The following is a 24,305-nucleotide window of genomic DNA, read 5'->3' as shown; positions in this document are numbered from 1 at the left end:
CCCCTGGAAGAGCTGGGTCCAATGACCTGTCCCTGCCCACACCCACTCCATGTGGAAATACTGGAGGGTTCCAGAGCTGCTCAGAGCTGAGAGAGCACTTCCCCCGCTAACACGACCCCCCACGCCACCCTGCCCACTTGGCCCAACATCACCTTCCAAAGCATGGGTGTGGAGAAGGCATGAGCTCCACATGGACCCTCCTGTGACCAGGTTGAGGGGGCGGGGGGGTTGGGGTGGAGATACACTTGGGAGGATGCATCTGGACATTCACTTAGACTGGAGGGAAGGAGGTCTCAGGGGTCTAGTTCCAAGGGTCTTTTAAACCCCTACCTAGTTCTTCCCCAGTGGACATAGCCCTTGCCTTTTTATGTGTTCATGCCTCAGGTTATTCTGCTCTGATCCCCTACACCATTCTGTGCTGGGCTCTGCCAGTCAGTGAAGATACCAAAGCCCTGCCTTGGGGAGATCATGCTGCGGGAGGGTTGGTGGCGGGCCAAGGGGTCCCACCCTCCCCACAGCTCAGGCCCCACTTCCCCCATTCCCACCCCTTCCATCCTTGGGCATCATTCTGGGGTGCTTCAGGTGAAGATTGAAGATGGGCAGGAGGAAGGGTTTCCTTACTGATCAAGGGGGGCCCCCAGGCCCGAGTTATGCACTGATAATGCTGCTGAGGGAACGGAGAAGGGGCAGCGAGCAGGCGGGATGGGGGGCGGAGAGGAGGGAAGTGCAAGGGGGGCTGGAGGAAGCCTGGAGGAACCACAGGCTTCATGACTGGCCAGCATTTATGAGTGGAGGCCTGTCGCACTGTGGCCAGGGGCTTGGTCCCTGTGCAGAGCACAGCAGCGGGTAGGGGCTCTGGTGGGGAGACAGAGGAGCCCTGGATACAAGGCCTGTCTGTCCAACCTCTCACCGCAGGACTCGATGAAGTCCCTTTCTCTGGAGGGCCTCAGCTTTCCCATCTGTACAATGACGTGGTCTCTGCCACTTTTGGTTTGGTTTTACAACATTCACTGGGTACCTGTGGGCCTGGTCCTCTGGCCCGGGCTCTCGAGAGGAGGAAGTAGACAGGGACCACTCAGAGTGATGTGGGCTGTGATGGACAGAAGCCCTGGGGCTGGGGGAGCACAATGAAGTCAGGGGAGGCTTCTGAGAGGAGGTGTCATCTGCACTGATCCTTGAAGAATGAGACTCTTCCCAGCTTGTCCTCTGCTCAGAAACCAGGACAGAAGCCTCATGGAGCAGATGGTTCTGTGGAGGTCAGACCCTGCTCCACCCTGAGGGTGTAGGTGAGTGAGGAGGGGCGTGGAGGGCGTAGCCACGTCTTCTGCACAGCCACACACACCTGGGCCAGGTCCTCCTTGCCCCAAACCCTGTGGGTACATGGGTCTTGACGTGGATCTCCAGGGAAAGACTGGGGATTGTTTTTCCATTAAATTTAAGCCACTAACAGCTTTTTAAAAGAGTTTTTTTGACACAGAGAGAGAGAGAGCGAGCACAAGCAGGGGGAAGGGGCAGAGGGAGAAGCAGGCTTCCCGCCGAGCAGGGAGCCCAATGCGGGGCTCGATCCCAGGACCCCAGGATCATGACCTGAGCTGAAGGCAGACGCTTAATCGACTGAGCCACCCAGGTGCCCCTAAGCCGCTGACATTTATTGAGCACCTACTGTGTGCCCTGACAGTGACCAGAAAAGGGCAACGTACAGTAGGTTTTAGTAGGATTAGTAATTGTTCTGTGAAAAAGAAGCCTTCAGCCTGCCTGGCCACTGTGGAGAGAGGGAGGCACAGACAAAGGAAGGGGATGAGGAGGGTGTTGTGTTAAGGGGATCCTTGGAACTGGGCCTTTCAAGGTGGGGGCTTTTTTTTTTTTTTTTAAAGATTTTATTTATTTATTTTGAGAGAGAGAATGAGATAGAGACAGAGAGAGCATGAGATGGGGGAGCGTCAGAGGGAGAAGCAGACTTCCTGCTGAGCAGGGAGCCCGATGCGGGACTCGATCCCGGGACTCCAGGATCATGACCTGAGCGAAGGCAGTTGCTTAACCGACTGAGCCACTCAGGCGCCCGCTTTTTTTTTTTTTTTTTAAGATTTTATTTATTCATTTTTGAGAGAGAGAGAGCATGGAAAGGGTAAGGGGCGGAGGGAGAAGCTGGCTCCCCGCTGAGCAGGGAGCCCGATGCGGAGCTTGATCACCGGGATCATGACCTGAACTGAAGATGGACACTTAACCGACTGAGCCCCCGAGGTGGGCAGAGAGGAATGGGAGGCCTCCAAGAGAACACAAGCCAAAGCTTGGAGGCTGGAATGTTTGAGATTGTTCAGGAGCAGTGAGAGGGCGGGGGCGAAGAGGGAAGGCTGGCGTCTTGTCTGGAGTCAGATCACCAAAAGCCTTGAAGGGTGGAGTCACATACAAGAGTCAGGACAGGACTCAGCTCAGGAGCCACCTCCTCCTGGAAGCCTCTGGGTCGGTGCCTCAAATGGCCTCCGCGTCATGGCAGTGACCATTTTGTCTGTCCAGGCCATGCTCCTATCCGGTTCACTGCTGCAAAGAGCCTGTCCCTGAGGAGTTGCCCAGAGTTTTTGCGAACCTGAAAAAATCTGGTCCAGCCCCTCCACCTAGCCAGTGAGCTCTAGAGGCCCAGGGCCAGGCCTTAAGGGCTGAGGGATCCCATCTGTGGTTGCTGTGGGCCTGTGGTTCATTTCTTTTTTTTTTTTTTAAAGATTTTATTTATTTATTTGAGAGAGAGAGAATGAGAGACAGAGAGCATGAGAGGGAGGAAGGTCAGAGGGAGAAGCAGACTCCCTGCCGAGCAGGGAGCTCGATGCGGAACTCGATCCCGGGACTCTGGGATCATGACCTGAGCCGAAGGCAGTCGCTTAACCAACTGAGCCACCCAGGCGCCCCCTGTGGTTCATTTCTGTGGCCAGCCTGGAGCAAGAGACTGAGATATCTCTGGCCCCAAATTCCAGAGAAACCAGTGAGTAGATCAAAAAGGGAAGGATGCTGAGCTGCAGTCCAGAGAGAAAAAACCAGGTCAAAATCCTGATACAAGGGCCCCCTGTGGAACGTCCAGCAGTACCCCGCTTCAGGCCCTGCCCAATGCTGCCACATGGAATCCATTTGCAAGAGCTTTGCCCAAGCGAATGCAGGGCTGGTGTCTCCAGGGCCCGGTTCACCTCTGGTTTGGACCCAGGAGGGCTGTGAGATCAGGGTAGCAGGCAGGGAGGGCAGGGTGTAGCCCCTCAGCCCCTGCCTCAGCCCTCCCCAGTCCCCCGGGCCCCTGGCTTCAGCTTCTCCAGTGTTCTGCTCACCGTGGACAGGCTGCTGCGGGTTCCTGGGGGAGAGACCAGGACAGGGCCACCTGAGCAGACAGACTCCGGAGCAGAGCAACCCAGAGGGACCACGGGGGAGAGAGGGGCATCCCAGGGGACCATTTCTGCTGAATTTAAAGAGGCACAGATGGTCAGAATGGCCCTTCAAGAGGACAGCAGCATGGTGGGGGTGGTTAGAGAGAGGACTCTGGGGCCAAATACCTGGTTTCAGGTCTGGCCCCACCACTTCCTAGTTGCCTGACTTAATCTCCCTGTGCCTCAGTTGCCCCACATATAAAGTGGGCCTAATTACAGTACCTTCCTTATGTGGTTGTTTTGAGAATGGAACAAACTAACATACGTAAGTGTTTGGAGCAGGGTCTGGAAGGGGACCTTTTGCTGGGATTAGGCATCCTCCACTGGTGGTAGATGCTGTGGGCTGGGGCCATCTTTGAGAAACTCCTGCCCTAGAATTTTCCAGTGTGTGGAGATGGGAGAGGAGGAAGATGTTCCATTTCAGGTACCAGCTCTGAGAGTTGGATTCCGTCATTGGAGAAGAGAGTGAAAATGTAAACTGGGGCATGGGACCTAGGGATGGTCCCAGTGTCCATGGTGGGCATGAGGGAGAAGGCCTGAAGTCAAACAAGAGGGGCCCGGCTCAGCTTGGAGCAAGAGGGGTTTTGACCAAACACATGGCAGAACTGCCTGATATGCTGGCTCCCGGTGACTGGGGACGTCCCTTCTGCGTGCCTCTCAAGGCTTCTCCCAGGGTCTCACAGAGCTGCTCAGCCAAAGAGCAAAGATGGAAGATGGACTGGAATTTTTAAAACTTACCCTCTTTATTGCCATTGGCACTGGATCTTCCCTCCCCATGGTCTGGCCCTGGGTGGGGGTGGATTCTCAGGCTCCCTGTGGGATAAGACCACCCCAGGCCCCATGGTTACTAAGCCATTCTCAGATCAAGTCTTGCTTTGGGAAGGGAAGTCCTTCCTGCTGTCTCATCTCCATCCCTGCTGCTGTCTTTGCTCCACCACATTCCTGGAGGTGTCCCACATGATTAGGGAGTGGAGTTGGAAGAAACGGGCCCTTGAAGGGGAGGAGGGCAGACTTTTTAAGGAGGTGGGCATCATGGGGAGAACTAGGAATATATAAAGCCCCCCAGGATTGATGGAGATGGTAGCATGTATGTGGGGGGCAGAGATGAGTTGAGGAGCTATACAGGGGTCCTGAGGTCTTAGGAGTGGTAGAGGGTGTTTATGGGGGCTCACGGAATGAAATGGGCTTATCTGGAGATCTTGGAGGCTTTGGGGGAGTTGGAAACTCTCGGGGGGAGATGGGAGTTCTGGGTGCTCTGAGCTGGCTGAGGCACATTTGTAGCAACAGGCTGGAGTCCGCTGCACGGTAGTCATGGCAACGCCCGCACACCGCACCTTGTGCGCACGAGCGCGTGCACACACACACACACACACACAGCCAGGAGCAGTCACACACATGGGCTCGGCTCCACCGCACAGTGTGCCACAGACTTACACACAATGGGTCTCACCCAGCGGTCCCTGGAAGAGGGCTCTGCTGGGGGCTGGGGGAGGACTCACCTATGGTGGGCAGAATGTGGTCCAGGTTGAACCGAGCCTTTAGGAACGGGTAGGCCAAGATGAGGAGCCCTGAGAAGAGAGACAGAGGGGTTCTGTGATGGGGAAGGGGCCTGGTTAGTGCCGGCTGCATGAAGCTGTGGGTAGGCTGTGAGCCTGGGGGTGTTTTCTGAGGGGGATATGGGTGTGCGTGGGAGGAGCATGAGTGTGTAGGTTGGGACTGTGGGTGCATAAATGTGAGCCTGTGAGTGTTGGGAGGGGGCGGCCCCCCAACACCCAGCCCTAAGCGGGGGCAGGGAGTCGTGCCTATCTGGGGAAGGGGCTCCAGGCTGTGAAGGCCCAGGCTCCTGGCTCCAGCCTGCCCAGGTGATTAGCATGGTTGGCTTCCTTCCTTCTCGGCCGGCTGGAAGTGGGCCCAGCGGACATCACCACCGACTCTCCTTTGCCCCACCCCCCCGTAGGGCAGGACTGGGAGCTCCTGAGCAGGCTCCTTCCCACCCAGACCTGGGGAGGGCTTAGCAGAAGAGTGGATGGTGCCCTACCCACCCCCATTTTATCCGCAGACCAAGTGTTTGTGGCCTTTGGCAGGAGTTTGCAGATCCGGATGCCAAGAACCCACCAGCCGGGTGCTTCTGGCTCTGCTTTTGCCCCAGTGTGGTGGAGTGGGGAGAGGGATGGTACTCAGCATCGTTGTGGGGATATCAGTGGGACTGGCCCAGATAGACAGATGGTCAGATGCCTGGAGAGTCAGACAGAAGCCCTGCCAAGGTATACCAGGAAAGTTGGATCTTATCTTGGCTCACAGAGTGTCCCGTTGGGACCTCTGAACTCTTTTACCTGCCCCCTGTCAACCCACCCCCAACAGGCTGATGAATTCCACCAAAAACCCAAGGGCCCAGAGCTTGGACCTAGAGGACCAGAGGGGGAGCAGCCAAAGAGGAGTGTGGCAGCCAGCTCCCTTCTCCACAGTGTCCTTATCCCTGGCAGAAGGAACCTCACCCCAACCCTCCTCTGCCTCCCCGCGCCCCGACAGCTGCCTTGCTCACACCTCTAGCTTCCGTCCTCCCCAACCAATTCCTGTTGAACCAGCCCTTCCCTCCATTTCTCATTCACCGGACCATGCCCCTGCTCCCTCTCTGAGCCCGGCACCTGCTCACCCAGACCGGCGGCGCCAATAAAGATGCCACCCACGGCAGCTGCAGCTTTGGACACGGACACACCAATGATGATGCTGCCGGCCACCAGGCCGAGGGCCACACAGGCCAGCTGTAGGCAGCGGAAGTCTCTGCTGCTGATGGGGATGTCCATGCAGGCCTGCCCAGGGTACTTCCTGCAGCCGGTGGCGCCTGTCCCCAGGAAAGCCCTGGAGGGCTCGGTTCTCTTGGATGTGTCTTTGTTGGAGCTCCACCTTCAGAGTGGGAATTTCTGGGCAGGAAGATTCGGGGCTAGTAACCCTATCCCACCGCTCCCCTAGGGGCCCCCAGCCGCACCCTGACCTAGAATCCCTGCCAGGTCACGCCAGCCTACTCTTCCTCTCATGAAGGCCCCTGAATCTGGAGGCCACTCTTGGGACTCTTGCCTGATCACATCCTGCCTTGGCTGTCAGAGTCCTGGGGAGCCTTCCTGTCCCACCGGGTCCCCCCTGTTAGCTTCCTCTCAGGAGGGCTCAGCCTGAGCTGCTCTGCCCAGGACATCCTGCCCTTGCTGTCTGGAGCCTGCTCGGCTGCCACTGGGCCTTGGCCTATTAAAGTTTAAAGCAGTGGAGGAGGTTGGTCCAGGGGCCACGGGTTCCTCGGAGATGCAGGCAGCTGGGAGGTCCTGAGTTATTCATGAGGCTGCAATGTGAGCTGCTGCCTGCCCCAGAGGCCAGCTGGGGCTCTCAGCCCAGGTTCCGCTGCTGGTTCCTGAGGGGGTAGGATAGACTGGCGGCTTCCCGTGCGGCTTCGCAGCCAGGGATGTGAGGAGACTCCCTGGCCACATTCTCAGGGCCCACTCTGCGCTCTTCTGCCATTTGGCACACGGGGCTTCTGCTAGGGACTCAGAGGCGGGCATGGGAGGGGACCTGGAGGAGGCTCAGCGACTGGGACAGGAGAGACAGGAACAGTGACTGGGACAGGAGGAGAGAAAGAGGTATTCCACTGAGTTCGTGCTCTTCCCCTTGCCCCTCTGCCAGCCTGTCAACCTCCGGTCTCCTACAGGGAGCAGGGCTGAGGGGTCCTGGTTTGAGGCTGATTTCAGGGGACCTCCTTCTCCTCAGGTAGGCTTGGTATCCACCCCCTTAGTTGCCAATGGGCTGAGAGGGCGAGCCCCCCAGCCCTCCTGGGATCCCTGGCAGGGGGCTGAGAAGGAAGAGCAGGAAGCAGATGGGGGAGGGGGAGGAGATGGGGTAGGAGGAAACAAATATGGGGAGAAGGATTGGCAGGGACTGGGTGCCAGTGGCCAGGGGACATGGCTAGCACCTCCTGTCTAACGTACTTGCAGGACCCACCAATTCAAGGCTGGGCAGTGGTAGCCCAGCCCAGCCCTAACCCATCCCCAGACCCGGCCCTCGCCATCTACTGCATTCTCTGGACCTTGAAGGATCAGGGCCTCCCTGATCCCCGAATCTGGACCTGGTCCTATGCCTGCACTTAGGCATCTGGGCCCTCTTCCCAGGGTCCCATCACCAGCCCCACTGGCCTCTGTGCGTGCCTCTGTCTCCCCACGATGTCTGCCACCCAACATAGCCAGGCCACGGCCCTCCGCCTCCACAGGGACCCCTGCCCCTCGCTCTGCCCCTTCTCTGCTGCTGCCCTTCTGCTGAGTGTCTGCTCGGCCAGCCCCAAGTCTGTAAAGCCATTCCTGATGGTGCCTGAGTGGGTGGGCTGCCTACCACTGCTCCCCCATCATCTGTCCTGTTCTCTGCCTCCTCTGTAGACTGTGAGCCCCTCACGGGCCGGTTCAGGGAGTGAGCCCCACAGAATGCCCCGAGAGGACCTGGCTTCTGAACACAAGGCAGAGCTCAGGGAGGGCCTGGGCCCGCAGGACCACCTCAGGCCAGCAGGGAGGAGGGCCATGGGCCCCGTGGGACCTCCGTCTCTAACAAGGGGCTTTCCTTGGGCAGGGGTGGGGGCCTGAGAAGGCCAGGGTCACCGGACTGAGCTTCAGCGGAGGTAAGGCACTGCCGGGAGGCTGGAGAGGGGCCTGGGCAAGGACAGGTGTGAACTCAAAGGTACACAGAGAGGAGGGGGACTGCAGAGCGCCAGTGGCCCCCTGGCTGTGTTCCGGGCCCCCATAAGAGGAAGCCCCCGGAGGTGGGGATTCCCCAGCTACAGCAGCTGCGGTCAACGTCCCCTGTGCCGCTCTCCAGGACGAGGTCTGATTATTCCTCTAATTAGGCATCAAATGACAGCCCATGTCTCTGTCACACGTAATTGATCCCCCACTGACTAGTTTTAGAAGGAGCTGTCAAAATAATTGTCTATGACAATGTGTTCCTGAGATGTTGAGCTCTGGGAATCTCAACACCTCACCCCCAGTAAGTGTTTGCATAACTAGCTGGGCAGGGGCGTAAGGCTGAGGGCGGCCCCCACACCATCAGCAGGACAGGGCACCTCACACTGTGGGACCTGGCCAGCCGCTCACCTCCTGAACCTCACTTTGCCCACCTGGTGAAGGCGGATGCCGATGGCAGAGGCTGGAGGCAGGGAGGCCTGTGCATTGTGAGTTTCAGACCCCAGAAGAACACTGTAACCTCTAAAAACGAGACCAAATTCGAAATTAGAGGGTTTTGTTTTTGGTTTTGGTTTTGTTTTGACCTTGTAAATCCCTCAGGGCCCAGAGACATAAGAGGAAATATGGAGGAGAGACACAGGAAAGCATTATCAGTTACAAGATCACAGAACTACAAACCCATCCAAGCTCCTTATGGAATAGATGGGGAAACTGAGACATGGGGAGTGGAAGGATGGCCCCAGAGTCCTTGAGAGAACTTCGGTGTCCAGATTCTGTGCTCAGCTGGGAAGTAGCATTTCTCTGTCCCTGAATTTCTAACTTGTTCTATTTGAGGTGGGAGGAATTGGCAACCATACCGTCAGAGGGAGACACTGTGTTCAGTCAAGGCCTCCATCTTTTCCCTCTTGACAGGGGAGTGTCATTAAAGGCTACTTGAAACCTTTGTGATGCCTGCTCTCCTGTTGATTGGAAATGTAGAGAGGGAGGCTTGCTTATTCTTTCCTCAATACAGGCTGTTTCATCTGCGAGAAAGAAAACACAAACTTGTCCTTGGGTGATGTGCTTCCTATCATAGGTACAGGAGGTGGAAGCCCGAGTCACTAGAGGATGATTGCCCCACCTGTTCCCCACCTCGCAAGCCTCAGAGCCCTCCTCGCTGAAGCCTGGGTCCCCGAGGCCTCTGGATCTGGGTCGGCGCGTTGGAGGTGCGTAGGGCCCAGGTCACAGCTGAGTTCTGCCACAAAATCTGTTTCCCGGCGAGGTCCGGGCCAGAGTGCGTGCCTATGCTCTTTCCTCCCCAGAGGTGCCGAGTCCAAGGCTGGCATGGGCTGGGGAGGAGGAGGGGGTGAAAAGGCCTCAGTGTGGTTTAGTTCCGTTTATTTTCCTTGAGGGGTAAGGACCCTGGAAAAGAGCGTGATTAATGCCCCGGTCCCCTGGGGGACGGGCCGCTTTCCCAGACTGTTCAGAAGCTGAACTCGGGGAAGTGGCTTCCAAGGCAACTGCTACCATGGCAACAAGAGTGCCAGCTGAGGGGGGACCTGGCTCCTGGCTCCGGGGAGCTGGCATGGGACCAGGGCACTGCTGTTCGGGAGCGGGGTCTGGTGAGAGGCATTCGGCCAGCAGGGAGAAGCGGCCCCCGAGAGCTCAGGCGGGTGGACATCTGGAGGGAGGAAGGCTTGGCTCCTGTGCCCAGGCCCCCAGACAGGGGTTAGACAGGAGTCCTGCTAACTGGGTTAGAGGCAGGAGGCCTGAGGTCTGGAACACGCCGGCTGGCTGGGACCAGCTTCCTCCTAAGGCCCGGTCCACACCTGAGCCCTAGAGCCAAGGGACTGGCCGCCACAGTTCCAGGCCCCAGAGCCTCCCTCAGTGGGTCTGCCATACCTCCCCCTGCCTAGTAGAGCCAGGCACATGGCCCGGGCCTCAAAAAGGGCAGGGGACTTCCCAAGGTCACCCAGTGAAGAGTGGCAGGACTAGAACCCAGGACCCCTGATCCCCAAACGCAGACAGCTGCCCCTTGGGGACAGGGACCGCAGCCCAGAGGGGCAGAGCACCCTGTTGGCAGAACCCCACAAAGGGCCAGAGGCCGGGCCCATCTGGAAAGCGCAGATCCATCTCCACACATGCCAAGGAAAGGGGGGGAAACTGGTCTCCGTCGCTGGCTCCGAGTAGAGGGACTGTGCCCTGTGCTGAGGAGACGGCAGTAGGAAGGACCATAACTGCCGGAGCCAACCCTGGCCCGCGCGCTGGCCGTGCGCGCCCGGAACTGCTCTAACCACTCGACATTTAATCCTCATTTCACAACAGGACCAGGAGGTAAGCCCTAGCAGCCCCAATTTTTGGTTGAAGGAACTGCTGCCCTCAGAGACTGAGTCGCTTGCCCAGGGCTCACAGCTAGTTAAGTGGCAGAGCTGGCATCTGAAGTTGGGCAGCACGGCTGTGTCCCACGTCTCTCTGCGGAGAATCCCGGTTCTGTCTTCCTACCTGTACATCAAGGTCTTTCTTTCTCCGATCAGTTCTAAGTGGGGTGACGTAATGGTACCTCACCTCACACGATGGCTCTGAAAATTAAAGGAGATAATGCCTGGACATTTCTCCGCCAGCGGCTGTTGCTTAGCGCATGACAACACGAACAAAACCGAAGGAGGCGCCGTAGCATTGAAGCAGAGCCGGGAAGGATGACAGCGGCCTCGCCAGGTGGCCCAGGGTGGGGAGGCGGGCTGGTAGAGGGCAGCGCCTGAGCAAAGGCACGGAGGCCTGAGAGCTGGCTGGAGCTCTACCCAGAACGAGCCCAGGAAGCCCCTGGAAATCACCTCTCAGCTGGCCAACCCGAAGGACTGATGGGCTGGGGCTGGAGTCGGGACAAAACTCATACCCTGGTAGTCCCCAGGGACTGGGAGACTTTGGGCCAAAAGGCTTAGATTCTGCAGGCCTGTTTTTCCAGCCCATCCGCCTCCAGCGAGAAGCAGGGATGGGAGGGTGCTGACAGTTGCTGCAAAGGGAAGACTGTCATCAGAAAGGATGTCAGCGTCAAGATGGAGGCACTGATGCTGCCGGATGGCCCCCAGACTGAGGAGCCGCTGACCCTATCTCCCCTCTCCCCAGGGAGAGAAGCTGCCGGCAGCACCTTGTCTGCTGCCCTGGCCTTCAGACCTCCCTCCTGCTCCGGCTTGGGAACTTCTAAAGCCCCTTCCCACCCCAGCCCTCTCCAGTGTGGTTCTGAGGGTGACACAGGACAAAGCACACAAAAGCCCTTTGCATGGTGAACACGAGAGCTGCAGACGTGAGGCACCAGTTTTCTTCGTTCTAACTCTGGCAAGTCCTGGGCACACAACAGATCCTCAAGAAAGGCTTAGTGCTGCTCCAGACTGAGGGGACCTTCGCTCCTGCTTGGGCGCGTGGCTGGCCTGGGCACAGGGCACACCCATTAAGGCGTTGTTTGAAGCCGGTTTGTGTGACGGCTGCTGATGCCTCGTCTTCCACCTGACAGGGAGACCCTACAGGACAGAGGCTGTTTCTCACTCCTTTCTGGGTCCTGGCACAGAATAGGAGACTGACCAATGTTGAGGAACTTCATTTCCTCGCCTAAAAAAGAAAAGCAATGATCTCTCCTTCACCTTGTTTTGTGGATCCAGTGAGGGGCTAGATTTAGAGGTCCCAATTAGGGGCACCTTCTCCCCACTGGGCTGGACCCGGCCCCGCTCCAGAAGGCCTGTCTCCCTCTCAGGTTCACAGGGGAGGAAAGGACCACCAGAAAGGCCACAGCTAGAATTTAAAACAGTTTTATTAAAACAAGCACACTGTATAATAGCACTGCTGTGTGTCTGTCTGACTTGTACAGATCCATTTTCTTTAGGCAGCTGGGCAGCTCGGCTTCTCGGGGGACCAGATGCGCCCTCAGGCTCTCTGGCAGCAGGCCGGCACATGGCTCGGACCAGGGCTGCCTGCGATCTGGTGCTACATCGGGCACGGAGCCCCTTCTAACTGCCCTGGACTGGTGCTGCCCTCCAGCAGACACAGCCTCTAAGTCACTCGTCATCTTAACAGCTTAAAACCAATTAGAATAACAGGAAACAGCTGAATAAAACCTTCCACATGCATGGACATTCAAGGAAGAGCACGCCATGACATGTTCTGGAAAATCCGCTGGCTTGCAGTGGGAGTTTAAAGTCCCATCTTTGCTGCAAGTGCATGGTTAAAAAAACAAACATTTTTTTAAACGAAATAATACGGACTTCAGCAGCAATCCCAAACAAGGAAGAGGATGATAAATGAGGGACACGTTTTGGTCCCAGCAAAGAAAGATTATGTGCTTCTCCCGTACCACAGACTGGAAGACCGATCTGGCCTCCTGAACGCGGAAGGCTCCCTGCCCTTTCCTGAATTGAGGGGATGGCTTCACTCAGCCGAGGGGAGGACATCCGGAGGACAAAGGAAGGACCAGCGGGGGGTGGGGGGGGGCAGTGACAGTGTAGGGAGAGTCAAGAGCCTCTGTCAACTGCCGCTTCTCAATCCTGGCTCCCTGAAGGCCGCAGCCCCAGCCCGCTGCTGCCCGCCCGCCCAGGAGAGCAGGCGGATCCTGGATCTGCAGGCGGGTGAGCAGGTGGGCGGGAGCCCGGCAGAGATGTCCCTGCCGCAGGCGATTATGCAAAGTGACAAGTGATTGCTTTCCTTTTCAAAGATAACCCCTCCGGATGGAGCTTTTCCCTTGAAGACTCCGGGGAGATGGGGGGTTGGGTGGGAACCTCAGGGCCTTGGCCAGGACGGGGGGCCACGGAGCAGCTTCCTCTGCGTGCTCTGCAGACTTTGGCTGCACCGGGCGGGCCGAGGTCCGGGAAGCCGTGGCCGGAGTGGGTCAGAGTGCGGCGGGAGTTGGGCACGGTTCCGGGTCGCCTCTGCGGCCTGCCTGGGCCAGGGCCCTCCGGCGGGCCAGGCGCGACTTGCAGGGAGGGGAGAGCCTCACAGAGCAGAGGCCCTCGACCAGCGACTCGGACTCCTCTGCCAGCTCGTCTTCCTCGCGCTGAGAAAGCTGGCGGTTAAGGGCGATGGCCTCAGCTGCGAAGAGCGTCAGGTCCATCGTGCTGCTATTTCTACAGGGGCAGGCAGCACAGAGCAGAGGGAAGCAGGGCTCAGCGCCCTGGCCAGCCCACTCCCGCACCCCCCGAGGCTTTTTCTGGGCTGCTCCTCCCTCCCCTGCCCCCCCCCCGCAGAGTCGTTCTTGCCCAGGTTTGCAATCTGATTTCACTGAGGCTGCAATGGCTTTGAGCCTCAACTACAGTCCTTGGACTTAGGAGTTGGGACAAATGTCCCCTTCTGTTCAGAGCACCCTCCTCCGCGCTCCCACGCTCTGCACCCAGCTCTCCCAGAGGAAGGGCCTGGCACATGAAGCGCGCCCCCATGTATCCCCCTCCCCCGTCAGGGTGGGGAGCTCCAAGAGCAGGGGCCGGGCCCTTGTGTCTGTATCCCGGGGCCCAGCCGGGCTAGCATACAGCAGGCACGTGGGTCTACTGGATACATCTTCTAAGGTGGACCACAGGTTCGGAGCCTCAAGGCACCTGGACGCAGCTCCAGAGAATCAGGCCGGCCCACCCCCGGCAGCAGCATTCTGGCTCACCCCAGTGGCGATTACAGTGATGTAAGACTTCCCGTGTGACTCCCAGCACCTGGTCATGAGGTGGCTCCCTGGAGGGCTTCCCACAGTGTGGTAGCCCTGGTCCTTTGGGAATAGGGCAGTGCTCACTAGGAACACGGTCTGGTGTTAAAGGGCACCAGAGTCAAACGATCCAGGTTCAAAGTCCAACTCCCCAAGGCAACTGTGTGGCCCTGAGTGAGTTACCTCAATCTCTATTCTTGGTTTTCTCATCCATAAAATGGGGTAATAGGAACACCTTTCCTTTAAATTTATCATAAAGATTATGAATAGAATCTCTGTAACGCCCTTAGCACCATATCCTGCGTGTGGTATGCATTTACTATAGCGTGGTCATTACTATTACTGTGTCTAGTGGTGACAGGACAACTGGTCCTACTGCCTCACAGTGCCCCCTCCTGCTACTGTCACCAACCCGCAGCTGAGGGAGGGAACCTTGGGGTGACCTACAGATAAGGTCTTTGGGCTATAAATGGTGATTTCTAGTTAGATGCAAGCAGACATGGAAACAGTTTTTTCTCCTGCAAACAGCACCTGAGGGGCCTTGAAGGAGCTGGAGGGCAGGGGAGGCCGTCAGGTGGCAGCAGAGAAGAGGGGAAAGAGGGCAGGCCGGGGAGCCCCTTCAGGAGGATGACATCTGAGCCTAGAGCTAGGCTCCCTACCCCACCTCCACCCCAACGTGGCTGAGAGTTTGAGGGAAAGTCAAAGCCAAAGCAAGAAGGGCATCAGGTGTGGTTGGAGCATTTACCTCTGGAGGACTTGCGGCGTGGGGAGTCCCCTTTCTGGAGCTTGCTAGAATGGGAAGGACAGATGTGGGGGTAAGCACTGCTCCCTCCTTCAAGAGCTGCCCGACCCACACCAGTGCAGAGTGGGTAGGCTACTACAGACTCCTGGCCCAGCACAGACACTTGGCCAAGCTTGCCTGCAGGGTCAGACCTTCCAAGGAGAGAGCAAGAAAGGACAGCTTGAACCCAGCTGATTCTGCATGGAGATTCACTCCCTTTGCCTGGCAAAGTCTTCTTTATCCTCCAAGACCCAGCTCAAGGGTCACTTCCCCTGAGAAGCATTCATTCTCCCACCCCTGCCACCTCCCTACCCCTGTCCAAGCAGAGGTGGAACCTCGTCCTTTTGTGCCCCTAGCACTTTTGATAAGCATTTGTTACACGATCCCATAATTTATTCCCTTGTCTCCCCCTCCCCATTAGAGTAAGAAGACAGGGATTGGGTCTTACTCATCCCAGTATCACCAGAGTCTGGCATGGGGTAGGTGCTCAGTAAATTTAGCAACTCTTGGGTGGCTAGGAATCAGCCACTCAGAAATTCTTAGATTGGGTCCCCCCTATAACATGGGGCTGGCAATGTTTGTTTCTTTCCACTGGAAGGGCCACCGAGGCTGGCGAGGGCCTGGCAGACCAATGACACGGTAAATCACAGGAGGTCTGGCAGACCCCTTGGAGGGGCAGAAGTCAGGTAACATGCCTAACTAAGGAGGATGGTTGAAAATGTTTTCTGGTAAAGACCTAGATCCTTTGTTTGAGGAAAACACCGCCATTTGCCTTTTAGGCAAGCTGCACCCCAGAACCACGAGGAGAACCTTTGTGCCCCGAATGCATCCTCACTGCAAGCAGGGAAGCAAGGCCCTGCTTCTGAGCATTCTCAGCTCATGACGTGTCTGTCTGAGGGGAGGGTGCCACAGGCCCCAAACGCCAACACCAGGCTGCTTCCGAGAATGTGTGCCTCTGCCAGTGGTAGATGCGTGTGCCAAATCCCCCAGAGGCCTCTGCTCATTCCTGAGAGGCAAGGCTCAGTTAGGAGCCTAGTCCGAGGCCAAGGTTAGAGCCAAGTCTATGACCAGTAAGGGGCTCCTTCCGGGGCTACGCCAGTGGCCACTTCACTCCACATGGGCAGGGACTGAAGCTGGTCTCCCTCCAGCTGAGGTCAGCCACCTGGGCTGCTGTCCAGTACTCGCTACTCTAAAAGCTTCCTCACGGCCATGCTACAGGCCTCAGGAGGTGGACTGCCGCCCCTCCCCGGGTTACTCACCCCCTGCACCCAAGGGTGCTGCAGAACTTGGGCAGCACTCAGTCTCTGCTTTGCATCTCGAACCAGGAGCTTGGAGATGAGGTCTTTGGCCTCGCTGGAGATGTGTGCCCAGTCCTTGTCAGGAAACTCATACTTGCCTTCTTGGATGCTCTCGAACAGCTTGTTCTAGGTAAAGAAGATTCCTCCTGAGGCCACGCTACCAGGGAATAAGCGGAATGTGCCTGCCATTGATTTGGTCACCCTGGGTCCCCTTGGCTTTAGCTGAAGCTGCAGCTCGTGGCCTGGGGATGCTACAGGCCAGGGCCCTCCCTGGCTCCCCATCCCTGCTAAGTCATCACACCACACAGAATGCCCCTGTCGGGCAGAGATGGCTAAGCTACTTGGAGGGCTGGGCAGGTGACACCTGGGGAATGCCAACTAGGGAACACAGCCCAAATTCCTCAGCCCTTCATATGGGGCCCCCACAAATGGGCTCCTGGCAATCTGTCCAGTTATAGCTCCCCCCACTGCCAACCTTACACTTCTACTCTTCTTCCCCCATACACATGCAGCTGTCTCACTCCTCCATGTCTTGGCTGGTACTGCCACTCCTGCTTCTATTTCTTGGGCAAGACTCATGTATGAAGGCTCAGCTCAGGTATGGTCTGCTCTAACAGCTCTCCCCTGAACTCCCAGCTAAGCCTGTCTCTCTCTCACCCTGTCGTGGGCCCTTGGACAGAAGGGGAAAGAGGCACTAGAGACCCCCTTCCGGAGCAGGAACACCTCCCAGCCCAGTCCTGTTGGGCATGCCCCAACCACGCTGACCCCCTGGCAGGCCCCGTGCAGCGGGTCCCTGAGCTGTGCTTACCTGGCACACCCTGCAGACCTCTCCCCGGTCCCAGCCACAGTCGGTCCCACAGTGACCTACGAAGGGGGGATAGCCGCTCAGCATGATGTAGAGGACTACGCCCAGGCTCCACAGGTCACAGCGCTTGTCGTAAAAGGTGGCCTCGTCCCTGAAGACCTCCACCACCTCCGGGGCCATGTACTCTGCAGAGCCACACTGTGGGGGCCAAGGTTGGGAGGGGAAATGGTAGAGAAGAGAGAGGCTTAGTCACAGGGAGAGGAGATGGCAAAGAGCATAATGTCATGGGAGTTCAGCAGGAGGATGGCACCGAAGAGCAAGGAGTTGCCAGGAAAGCCGGCCAGAGGGCTCACCTGATACCACCAAGGCACCTGGAAAAGCTGGGCTAACTGAGCGTTTGTAAATGGAGTCCTAGTGCTCCCCATGATCCACATGACCAGTTCCAGGTCACCTTCCCATCTTTCCAGGTCCTTCTCCAGTAGGCAGAGGCACCTGGTCAAGAAGCTGCTCAGTTCTCTGCAGACAGTCACCTAATGTACAGGCATTTCAATGTACCAGGGGCACGGGTCCGGGAGGGGGTCTGTGGACATCCAGTCCCATAAAGCGAGTAGTTCTTTTTTTTTCTTTCTTTCTTTTTCTTCTTCTTCATTTTTTTTTTTTTAATTTTAAGTAGGCTCCATGCTCAGCACAGGGCTTGAACTCACGACCCTGAGATCAAGATCTGAGCTGAGATCAAGAGTTGGACACTTAACTGACTGAGCCACCCAGGCGCCCCCATAAGACAAGGAGTTCTTAAAGTGAAGTCCCTGCCAAGCTTCTCTGCCAGCTTAGACCAAGGAGGTATAAGAATTCAGAATTAAGAGTCCATCCAAGCTGGGAAAGCTCTTAGAACAAATCCAATCTCCCCACTTCTCCCATTTATAGATGGGAAAACGAAGGACGAGGAGGGGGCAGGGATTTGGTTTCAAATCCCAGTACAAGAATTCGGGATTCTTTCCTTCCATCCTTGCATATAAGATGCTGATAAAAACAAAACAAATTCTTTTTGCTCCCCTCTTCCTTACTGCAGCCTTGCCAAGAGATGCCTCCCTGGCCCCCAACACACACAACTAATTAGATGGGAAGACAGGAAGTGGAGAAAGGACATTTTCCATATTATTGGCAATTAGAGTTAATGACTTTGAGAACAAGGTACCTCAGTGTAGTAGAAGCTAATACAGAAACATTTCTAATAATGTCAATTAGAGTAAGATACAAACACATTGAAATGCATGTCTTAAAAAAGGTTATTAGGAAAAATCACTTATGAAACATGCAAATCTCAAAAGACTCATAATAATTATAGTACATTGGGTATGTACAAGAGATGTCTAAGGAAGAACAGCTCCCAGCTGCACATCTGGGCATGAAATGTGAAGTGAAGGAAGCAACAGGATAACTCAGGCAAATGATCCTACATGCGGAGAGCTGGGACCTCTCAATTCTGGCCAGAGAGACCACATTGCCCCTCCTCCATCAGAGGGGGATGTGCTGAGACGCTGCTAGGGAGAGTGGGACTCAGAGCTATCGTGTGCTCAGGTGCAAAGGGCTGGCCTGGGCTAGTGTCTGTCTTTACCTGGGTCAGGAGTCAGCCCTCAGCCTGTTCCCACAGATACAATTTGTCTCATCATTGGCAGAGGACCTGCCCCAAACAAAAAGCTCCCATGTCAGTTTCATTAGCAACTAAGCCCTGATGGGGTGGGTGGGGGTGGCTCACAAAGTGGCCAAATGACAACTCAGGCAGAAACACTAGGTTTTCCTTCCTTAGCTCTCTGTTCTGGACTCCAGCTTTGGGTTGGGGGTACTCCAAGGGTACAGGAGTCCTGAAGGAGGTGGTACAGGGTGCCCAGCCATACGTACTGGAGTGGTCAGCTCTGGTGTGGTTATGGGGGTGCAGGAGTTGTTCAACTTCACCCCACTGCCCAAGTCAAAGTCACAGATTTTCACCGGAGACACCTGAAAAGGAACACAAAAAGCAAAGGTTACAAATATAAGAAACCCAAGGACACCAGGAGACCAATGTGACTATGACACAGTCACTCACCCTCCCTCGCTCCTTCCCCTCTCACTCGCTGGCTCTAACTATTGCACACATACTCTCTCTCTCTCTCTCTACGGCTGCCATGCCAAAGCCCAGCTTTTTCTGCCATGTCATGTTTACTGTCCTTGGGTTAGAAATCACCTGAGAGGGGCGCCTGGGTGGCTCAGATGGTTAAGTGTCTGCCTTCGGCTCAGTGCATGATCCCAGGGTCCTGGGATCGAGCCCTGCATCGGGCTCCTTGCTCAGCGGGAAGCCTGCTTCTCCCTCTCCTTCTACTGCTCCCCCTGCTTGTGCTCTCTCGCTCTATTTAAATAAATAAATAAAATCTTTAAAAAAAAAAAATCACCTGAGAATTTATCCTGAGGTGTCCTCTGCCCCACGCTCTTTCCTCACTTCCTAAGAGAAAATGTGCGTGCTACGTGGTGCCAGGCTGCTGCGCACTTAGTAAAACGAGCAGCAAACCTTCAGAAATCTTGCCCACAAATGACAAATGATGGTGTAGGCTGCAGAATCAGAGAAGTAAATATGTATTCCTGAAAGGTTCTTTGTGGCCCATTCAGTGGACGGTACCACCTCAGGTGGCTTGCGGTGACCAACTCATCTTTGCTTGCTTGGGACTTTGTTGGTTGCAGCACTGAAAGCTGTGTATCCTGGGACACCCCTCGGGCCCGAGCAAACTGGGAGGGCTGGTCACCCAAACTGGATGTTGCCCCTGAAACCACAGACAGCGTGAGTCATCTCCAGAGCTGACCAGGAGGGCACCTCGCGTGCATGCAGGAGAATGGCCTGCATGGTGGAAGCAACACAGTGAGCCCCTCAGAAATGCTGGTTGTGGGAGTCCCAGCTCAGCCGCTGACCTGCTGGGGAAGCCGAAAGTCTCTCAACTTCCCTTCCTCCCTTCCTTTCTTTCCTCTCCCCTCCCTTCCTCCTCCTTCTCTGTTATACCCTTCTTTTTCACTTAACCTCTTTTTTTTATTGTGATAAAACATATATAAAATAAAATAATCCACTTTAGCCATTTTTGAATGTATAATTCAGTGGCACTAATTACAGCCACACTGTTATTCAACCATCCCCAGGATCTGTTTCCAAAAGTTTTCCATCATCCCAAACAGAAACCATCAGGTAGAAACTCCCCATTCCCCCCTCTACCCAGTAAATATCTCATCTACTTTCTGTCTATGAATTTGGCTATTTCAGATGTTTCATTAACTGGAATCACACAATATCTGCCTTTTTGTGTCTGGCTTATTTCACTTAGCATACTGCTTTCAAGGTTCGTCCATGGTGTAGTGTGGATCAGAACTTCTACCGTTGGGTGGCTGAACAATATTCCATTGTATGGAGGGACAACATTTTGTTTATCCATTTACCTATTGATGGACACTTGGGTTGTTTCCAGCTTTGGCTGTTGTGAATAATGCTCCAATGAACACTGATGTTCAAGTTCAAACCTCTGTATTCAATTCTTTTGGGTATATACATAGGTGTGGAACTGCTGAGTGGTATGGTAATCCTGTTTAGCTTGGTGAGGAACTGCCATGCTGCTTTCCACCGTGGCCACACCATTTCCTGTTCCCACTGGCCATGGGTTCCAATTTCTCCACAGCCTCATCAGCATTTGCTCTTCTCTGGTTTTTTCTTCTTTTTAAAATTCTAACCATCCTAGCAGCTGTGAGGTGGTGTCTAATTTTTTTTTTTTTAAGATTTTATTTATTTATTTGAGAGAGAGAGAGGGAGCATGAGCGGGAGGAGGAGCAGAGAGAGAAGGAGAAGCACAGTCCCGCTGAGCAGGGAGCCCCATGTGGGGCCTGATCCCAGGACTCTGGGATCATGACCTGAGCTGAAGGCAGATGCTTAACCAACTGAGCCACTCAGGTGCCCCTAATGGTGGTTTTGATCAACATTTCCCTAATGACCAAGGATGTTGAGCATCTTTTCATACGCTATTGGCTATCTGTGTACTTTTTGGGGGAAATGTCTATTCAAGTTCTTTGCCCATTTTTAAAATTGGGTTGTCTTTTTGATGTTGAGTTTTAGAAGTTCTTTATATTTTGGATATTAAACCCTTATCATATATATGCTTTGCAAATATTTTCTCCCATTCTCGGCTTATCTTTTCATTTTCTGGATAATGTCTTTTGATGCTTGGGTTGCTCTTAGTTTTAGTTTTTCAACCATAGAAAAGGGGCAGTAATCCTGAGCCATCAAGATCAAATGAAAGGACAAAAGCCATGAAAGCATATTGTGAACTGGAGGCAAGAGAGTAGATCAGAGTGTCTGTGGAGTTCTGGGGCCAGATTGACTACCTTAGTTTTAATCTATATACCCTACTACTTACCAGCTGAGTGACTTTGGACAGGCTTCTTAATCTACCTGAGCTTCAGTTTCATCATCCATACAATGAGAATAGTAATAGTACCTACACCTCATGAGATTTTACAAATACTTAATAAGTGCCTGGCACAATGTAAGTACTCAAGAAATGTTAACTATAATTATTATTAATAATCATAATGATAATGGTGACAAATTATAAAGTCTTATGCCAGAGCCACTGACAGGAAATCACAAGATCTTATTTGAGGTAATGTATTACTACTCCCCACAAAAGAGCTGTAAGGAGCAGCTTACATTCACCACATTCTCTTGCAGCCGTTTCTGTTTATGGGCTATCCCTTAATTCAGACTGACAATGTGTGTTCATACATACGCACCCATATACATACACACAGAGCCATGAATGTGTGCCAGCAAAACCACCAGGGCCTCAATCCCTCCACACAAACACAGAATCTGTCAAATTCTTATATGCTTACGGAAGTGCAAACACTTCCATTTACTGGTAGGTTAAGGTAAAGTTTAAAATAGGATGCATCTGTTCAACACCCAATCTATATGTTTGCTTTTTAATGGGCATCTTTGGAAATAAAAATGGAAACAGAAACCCTTTTCAGGAACTTGCTTCCTAATTAGTACTTCAAGTGGTGGGCATTAGCTGGCATACACCGTAGCATAAACATCCTTTCTAGGCAAAGATTGGCTTCACAGAAGATTGAGTTGTTTATGGCTCACACCAGCTGCTCTAAAGACAGGTGCACTGGGCTAGAAAACATTCATTTCGTGCAGAGTTTTACAAACTCTCAGGTGTAAGCCAATCACACTGTTGATAAAGAGCAAAGAAGAGACAGGGATTAACCCGATTTAGAATGCAGAAACACTACACATTTGGTCTAACATTCTCATGTGTCCATAGTAATCAGTGCAGGTTGGTACCTGAGGCTGAGAGAACTGCTAACGACCCAACTGAAAATAGAGGTGGCTTCCCCACTTCAGTGTAAACTGTGACCCCCAACAAGTCAGCCCTAAGTACCTTTTCTGGAGACTCACACAGTATATTTTCCGGCTTCAGATCGCGGTGAGCGATGCCTGAAATGACAAGAGCAAAGAAATGGTTAACATATGCACATAATTATCAAACATTCCACACACAATTAATTTTTTCCAAATGCTGTTGTTCGCAGATTAATTCCCAATTATGGTACATTAAAAAATCAACGAGCTGCAGGAGGCAGAAGTAACCAGAGACGAACCAAAAGCACCGTTGATTCTGCAAGTTCTTTTGAAGCCGAAGCTTTAGAAGTCGGGCAGGGATAAGAAGGGGGCTAAATGAATCCCAGCTAGCCCACCTCTCAGCACTGCAGTGACAACCAAGAATAAGAAGCCTAATATGAAGCAGAGCGAAGAGCCCTGCAAATGGCCATGCTTGAAACCGCAATGCAGAAATAATCATTGCCTTGTTTAAGAGCATCTCAGGGGGCTGAAGCTGCTCTACCTCATTTCTTCTTGTGTGGCTGACTTAAAAAAAAATGATTCCCTAGGTGGGACTCCCTGCATGTTCAGAGGACCAAGTGTTAGTTAACAAATCTTCCAAAGCTTGTCCAATCCCCTTCTCACCTGCTCTGCATGTCCAAGACAGTCCTGTCGGAAGCACAGCAAGGACTGCTTTGGCTCGAGGGTACTGTTCTTAAGAGACACCTCCCTCCTCTGCATTTTGGCGAGACTTCCTGAAGGAGACACAGGCAGCAGCTTACTCCATGAGGGGTTAAAAGCTGCTGACCTGGCCAAGAAGGCACGTGGGGAAAAGCCACCTTCTGACCAAAGACAGGGACAGAGAACCAACTCATAGGGCGTGGTGGACACAGAAACTCCATCTCTCTTTCCTTCTGCAGAATGCACAATGCAGAGACAGAAGGGCTGGAAGGTTGAGCAAGAGCCAAAGAGCTGGTGCTCAGAAGTACTGGAAAGTAGCAGAGGATTCACGGAGTCATAGGAAAAAGCAGAATCTGCTTTCCTAAAACTCCCTTGATGACCAACTTCTCAGGCCGCCCTCCGATTTCCCGCTAGGAGGCAGAGGCCCAGCCCACCCGAGGCACTTCACCAGGGAGGGAAAACCTGAGCTCTAGCAGGCTAAGTAACTTCATCAGTCACCTAATTGAATGAGAACCCAGAGCAACTCAGTCCAGGCTGTACAAATTGAGTCGGGCTACAGCTTGCTGCACTAAAAGTGAAAGATATTTTCCATTACAGCAAGTGCTCCCACAGAAGGATCACGAGCCACACATGGAGCCTTGCTCTCCAAATGGGTGCCAATGGCCCAGTTGTCCCCCAGCCTGAGAACTGAGCGCCATGCCGGAATAACGGACCTGCCTCTGTGAACACGCCGGCCATCGAGCTGCTCTGCTTCATTTCCCAGAGGTTAAGCTGCAGCATGTCCAGTATTTAAAAGTGCGGAACTTGTTTCCGGGCTGACCCATTCCTGCCCAATCCATCTTCCCAGTGTGAAGTTATTTAGAAAACAGCCAAGTTCAGCTAGAAATTGTTTTTCACCCCAACTTCAAGTCACATGGGCAGCTGGTCCGCTAGATGTTAGCAAGCACTTCAGAACTCCTAACACCACACCAACTCTGTTCCCTTTACTGCCTCAAAATAAATAAATAAAAAATAAAACCGCCTCTGCCCCCCTCTAAGGTATGGGTCTTGCAAAAAGCGTGACCCAGTTTTGCAATCTGCAGAGGCAGCTTGGGGAACAGTTGTAAATCTTTGTCAAGCAGGTGTTACCTACATGCATCCCGGCTTTCAGAAACAGAACTAGTGCTATTCATCATGCTGGGGAAAGTACAAACACCCCTTCTAGGAACTTGCATCCCATGTGCCAGTCAGGCGTCCAACGTGGCCACTGTCAGCGTGGAGATCTCCCTTCAGCCACAGGAGGAAACGAGGTAGGACCAGTGAGGCTGAACTCCCTGCACACATGCCTCCAGCATGCACTGAGCTGCTGGCACAAGGTGGGATGTGTGCCCAGAGCGCCTAGAAGTGGCCTGGGGCTCTCACAACCTATGTGGCCGGCCAATATCCACAGTGGGGAAGGGAGCAGAGCTAAGTTACCAACTATTCAATCCACCCCCTCCCATCACCAGACAGATGGCTTTATTTTAAGGGAATTAATATTAGGAATGGAAATGCTTTCTGTCTGGCGGCGGATCAGGGTGGAGGAAGGAACACTCTTGCAGAACTA

At 54.1% G+C, this 24,305-nt stretch overlaps 2 protein-coding genes across 9 annotated transcripts in view; both read right to left on the bottom strand.

The window, feature by feature from the left end:
• Window positions 1–1,683: 1,683 nt before the first annotated feature.
• Window positions 1,684–9,135, bottom strand: KNCN (kinocilin). Its single transcript, XM_045895427.3, has 5 exons — window positions 8,971–9,135; window positions 6,058–6,325; window positions 4,904–4,972; window positions 4,143–4,217; window positions 1,684–3,331 (listed from the first exon to the last, which is right to left on the bottom strand). The coding sequence occupies exons 2-5, from the start codon at window positions 6,206–6,208 to the stop codon at window positions 3,252–3,254; spliced, it is 375 nt and encodes a 124-aa protein (XP_045751383.1). The 5' UTR covers window positions 6,209–6,325; window positions 8,971–9,135; the 3' UTR covers window positions 1,684–3,251.
• Window positions 9,136–10,594: 1,459 nt separating this feature from the next.
• MKNK1 (MAPK interacting serine/threonine kinase 1) overlaps window positions 10,595–24,305 on the bottom strand; it is a 45,710-nt gene continuing 31,999 nt past the window's right edge. For 6 of the 8 annotated variants that reach the window (XM_045897763.2, XM_045897762.2, XM_064589199.1 and 3 more), the window contains 6 exons: window positions 22,101–22,156; window positions 18,547–18,642; window positions 16,651–16,845; window positions 15,804–15,968; window positions 14,509–14,552; window positions 11,877–13,200 (listed from right to left, as the gene is read on the bottom strand). In XM_045897763.2, coding sequence (XP_045753719.1) covers window positions 12,966–13,200; window positions 14,509–14,552; window positions 15,804–15,968; window positions 16,651–16,845; window positions 18,547–18,642; window positions 22,101–22,156 — 791 coding nt within the window. In that variant the 3' untranslated portion in view covers window positions 11,877–12,965. Of the gene's footprint in view, window positions 10,672–11,876; window positions 13,201–14,508; window positions 14,553–15,803; window positions 15,969–16,650; window positions 16,846–18,546; window positions 18,643–22,100; window positions 22,157–24,305 lie in introns of those variants that run through there. The other 2 variants (XM_064589202.1, XM_064589200.1) reach the window with 2 other exon arrangements.

The sequence above is a fragment of the Mirounga angustirostris genome, unplaced genomic scaffold (assembly GCF_029215605.1).
Source record: "Mirounga angustirostris isolate CCGP_5_RB_7025 unplaced genomic scaffold, mMirAng1.0.hap1 SCAF_4, whole genome shotgun sequence".
NCBI lineage: Eukaryota > Metazoa > Chordata > Mammalia > Carnivora > Phocidae > Mirounga > Mirounga angustirostris.
Note: the sequence above shows the minus strand (reverse complement) of the source record. Positions and strands in the feature narration are given on the sequence as shown.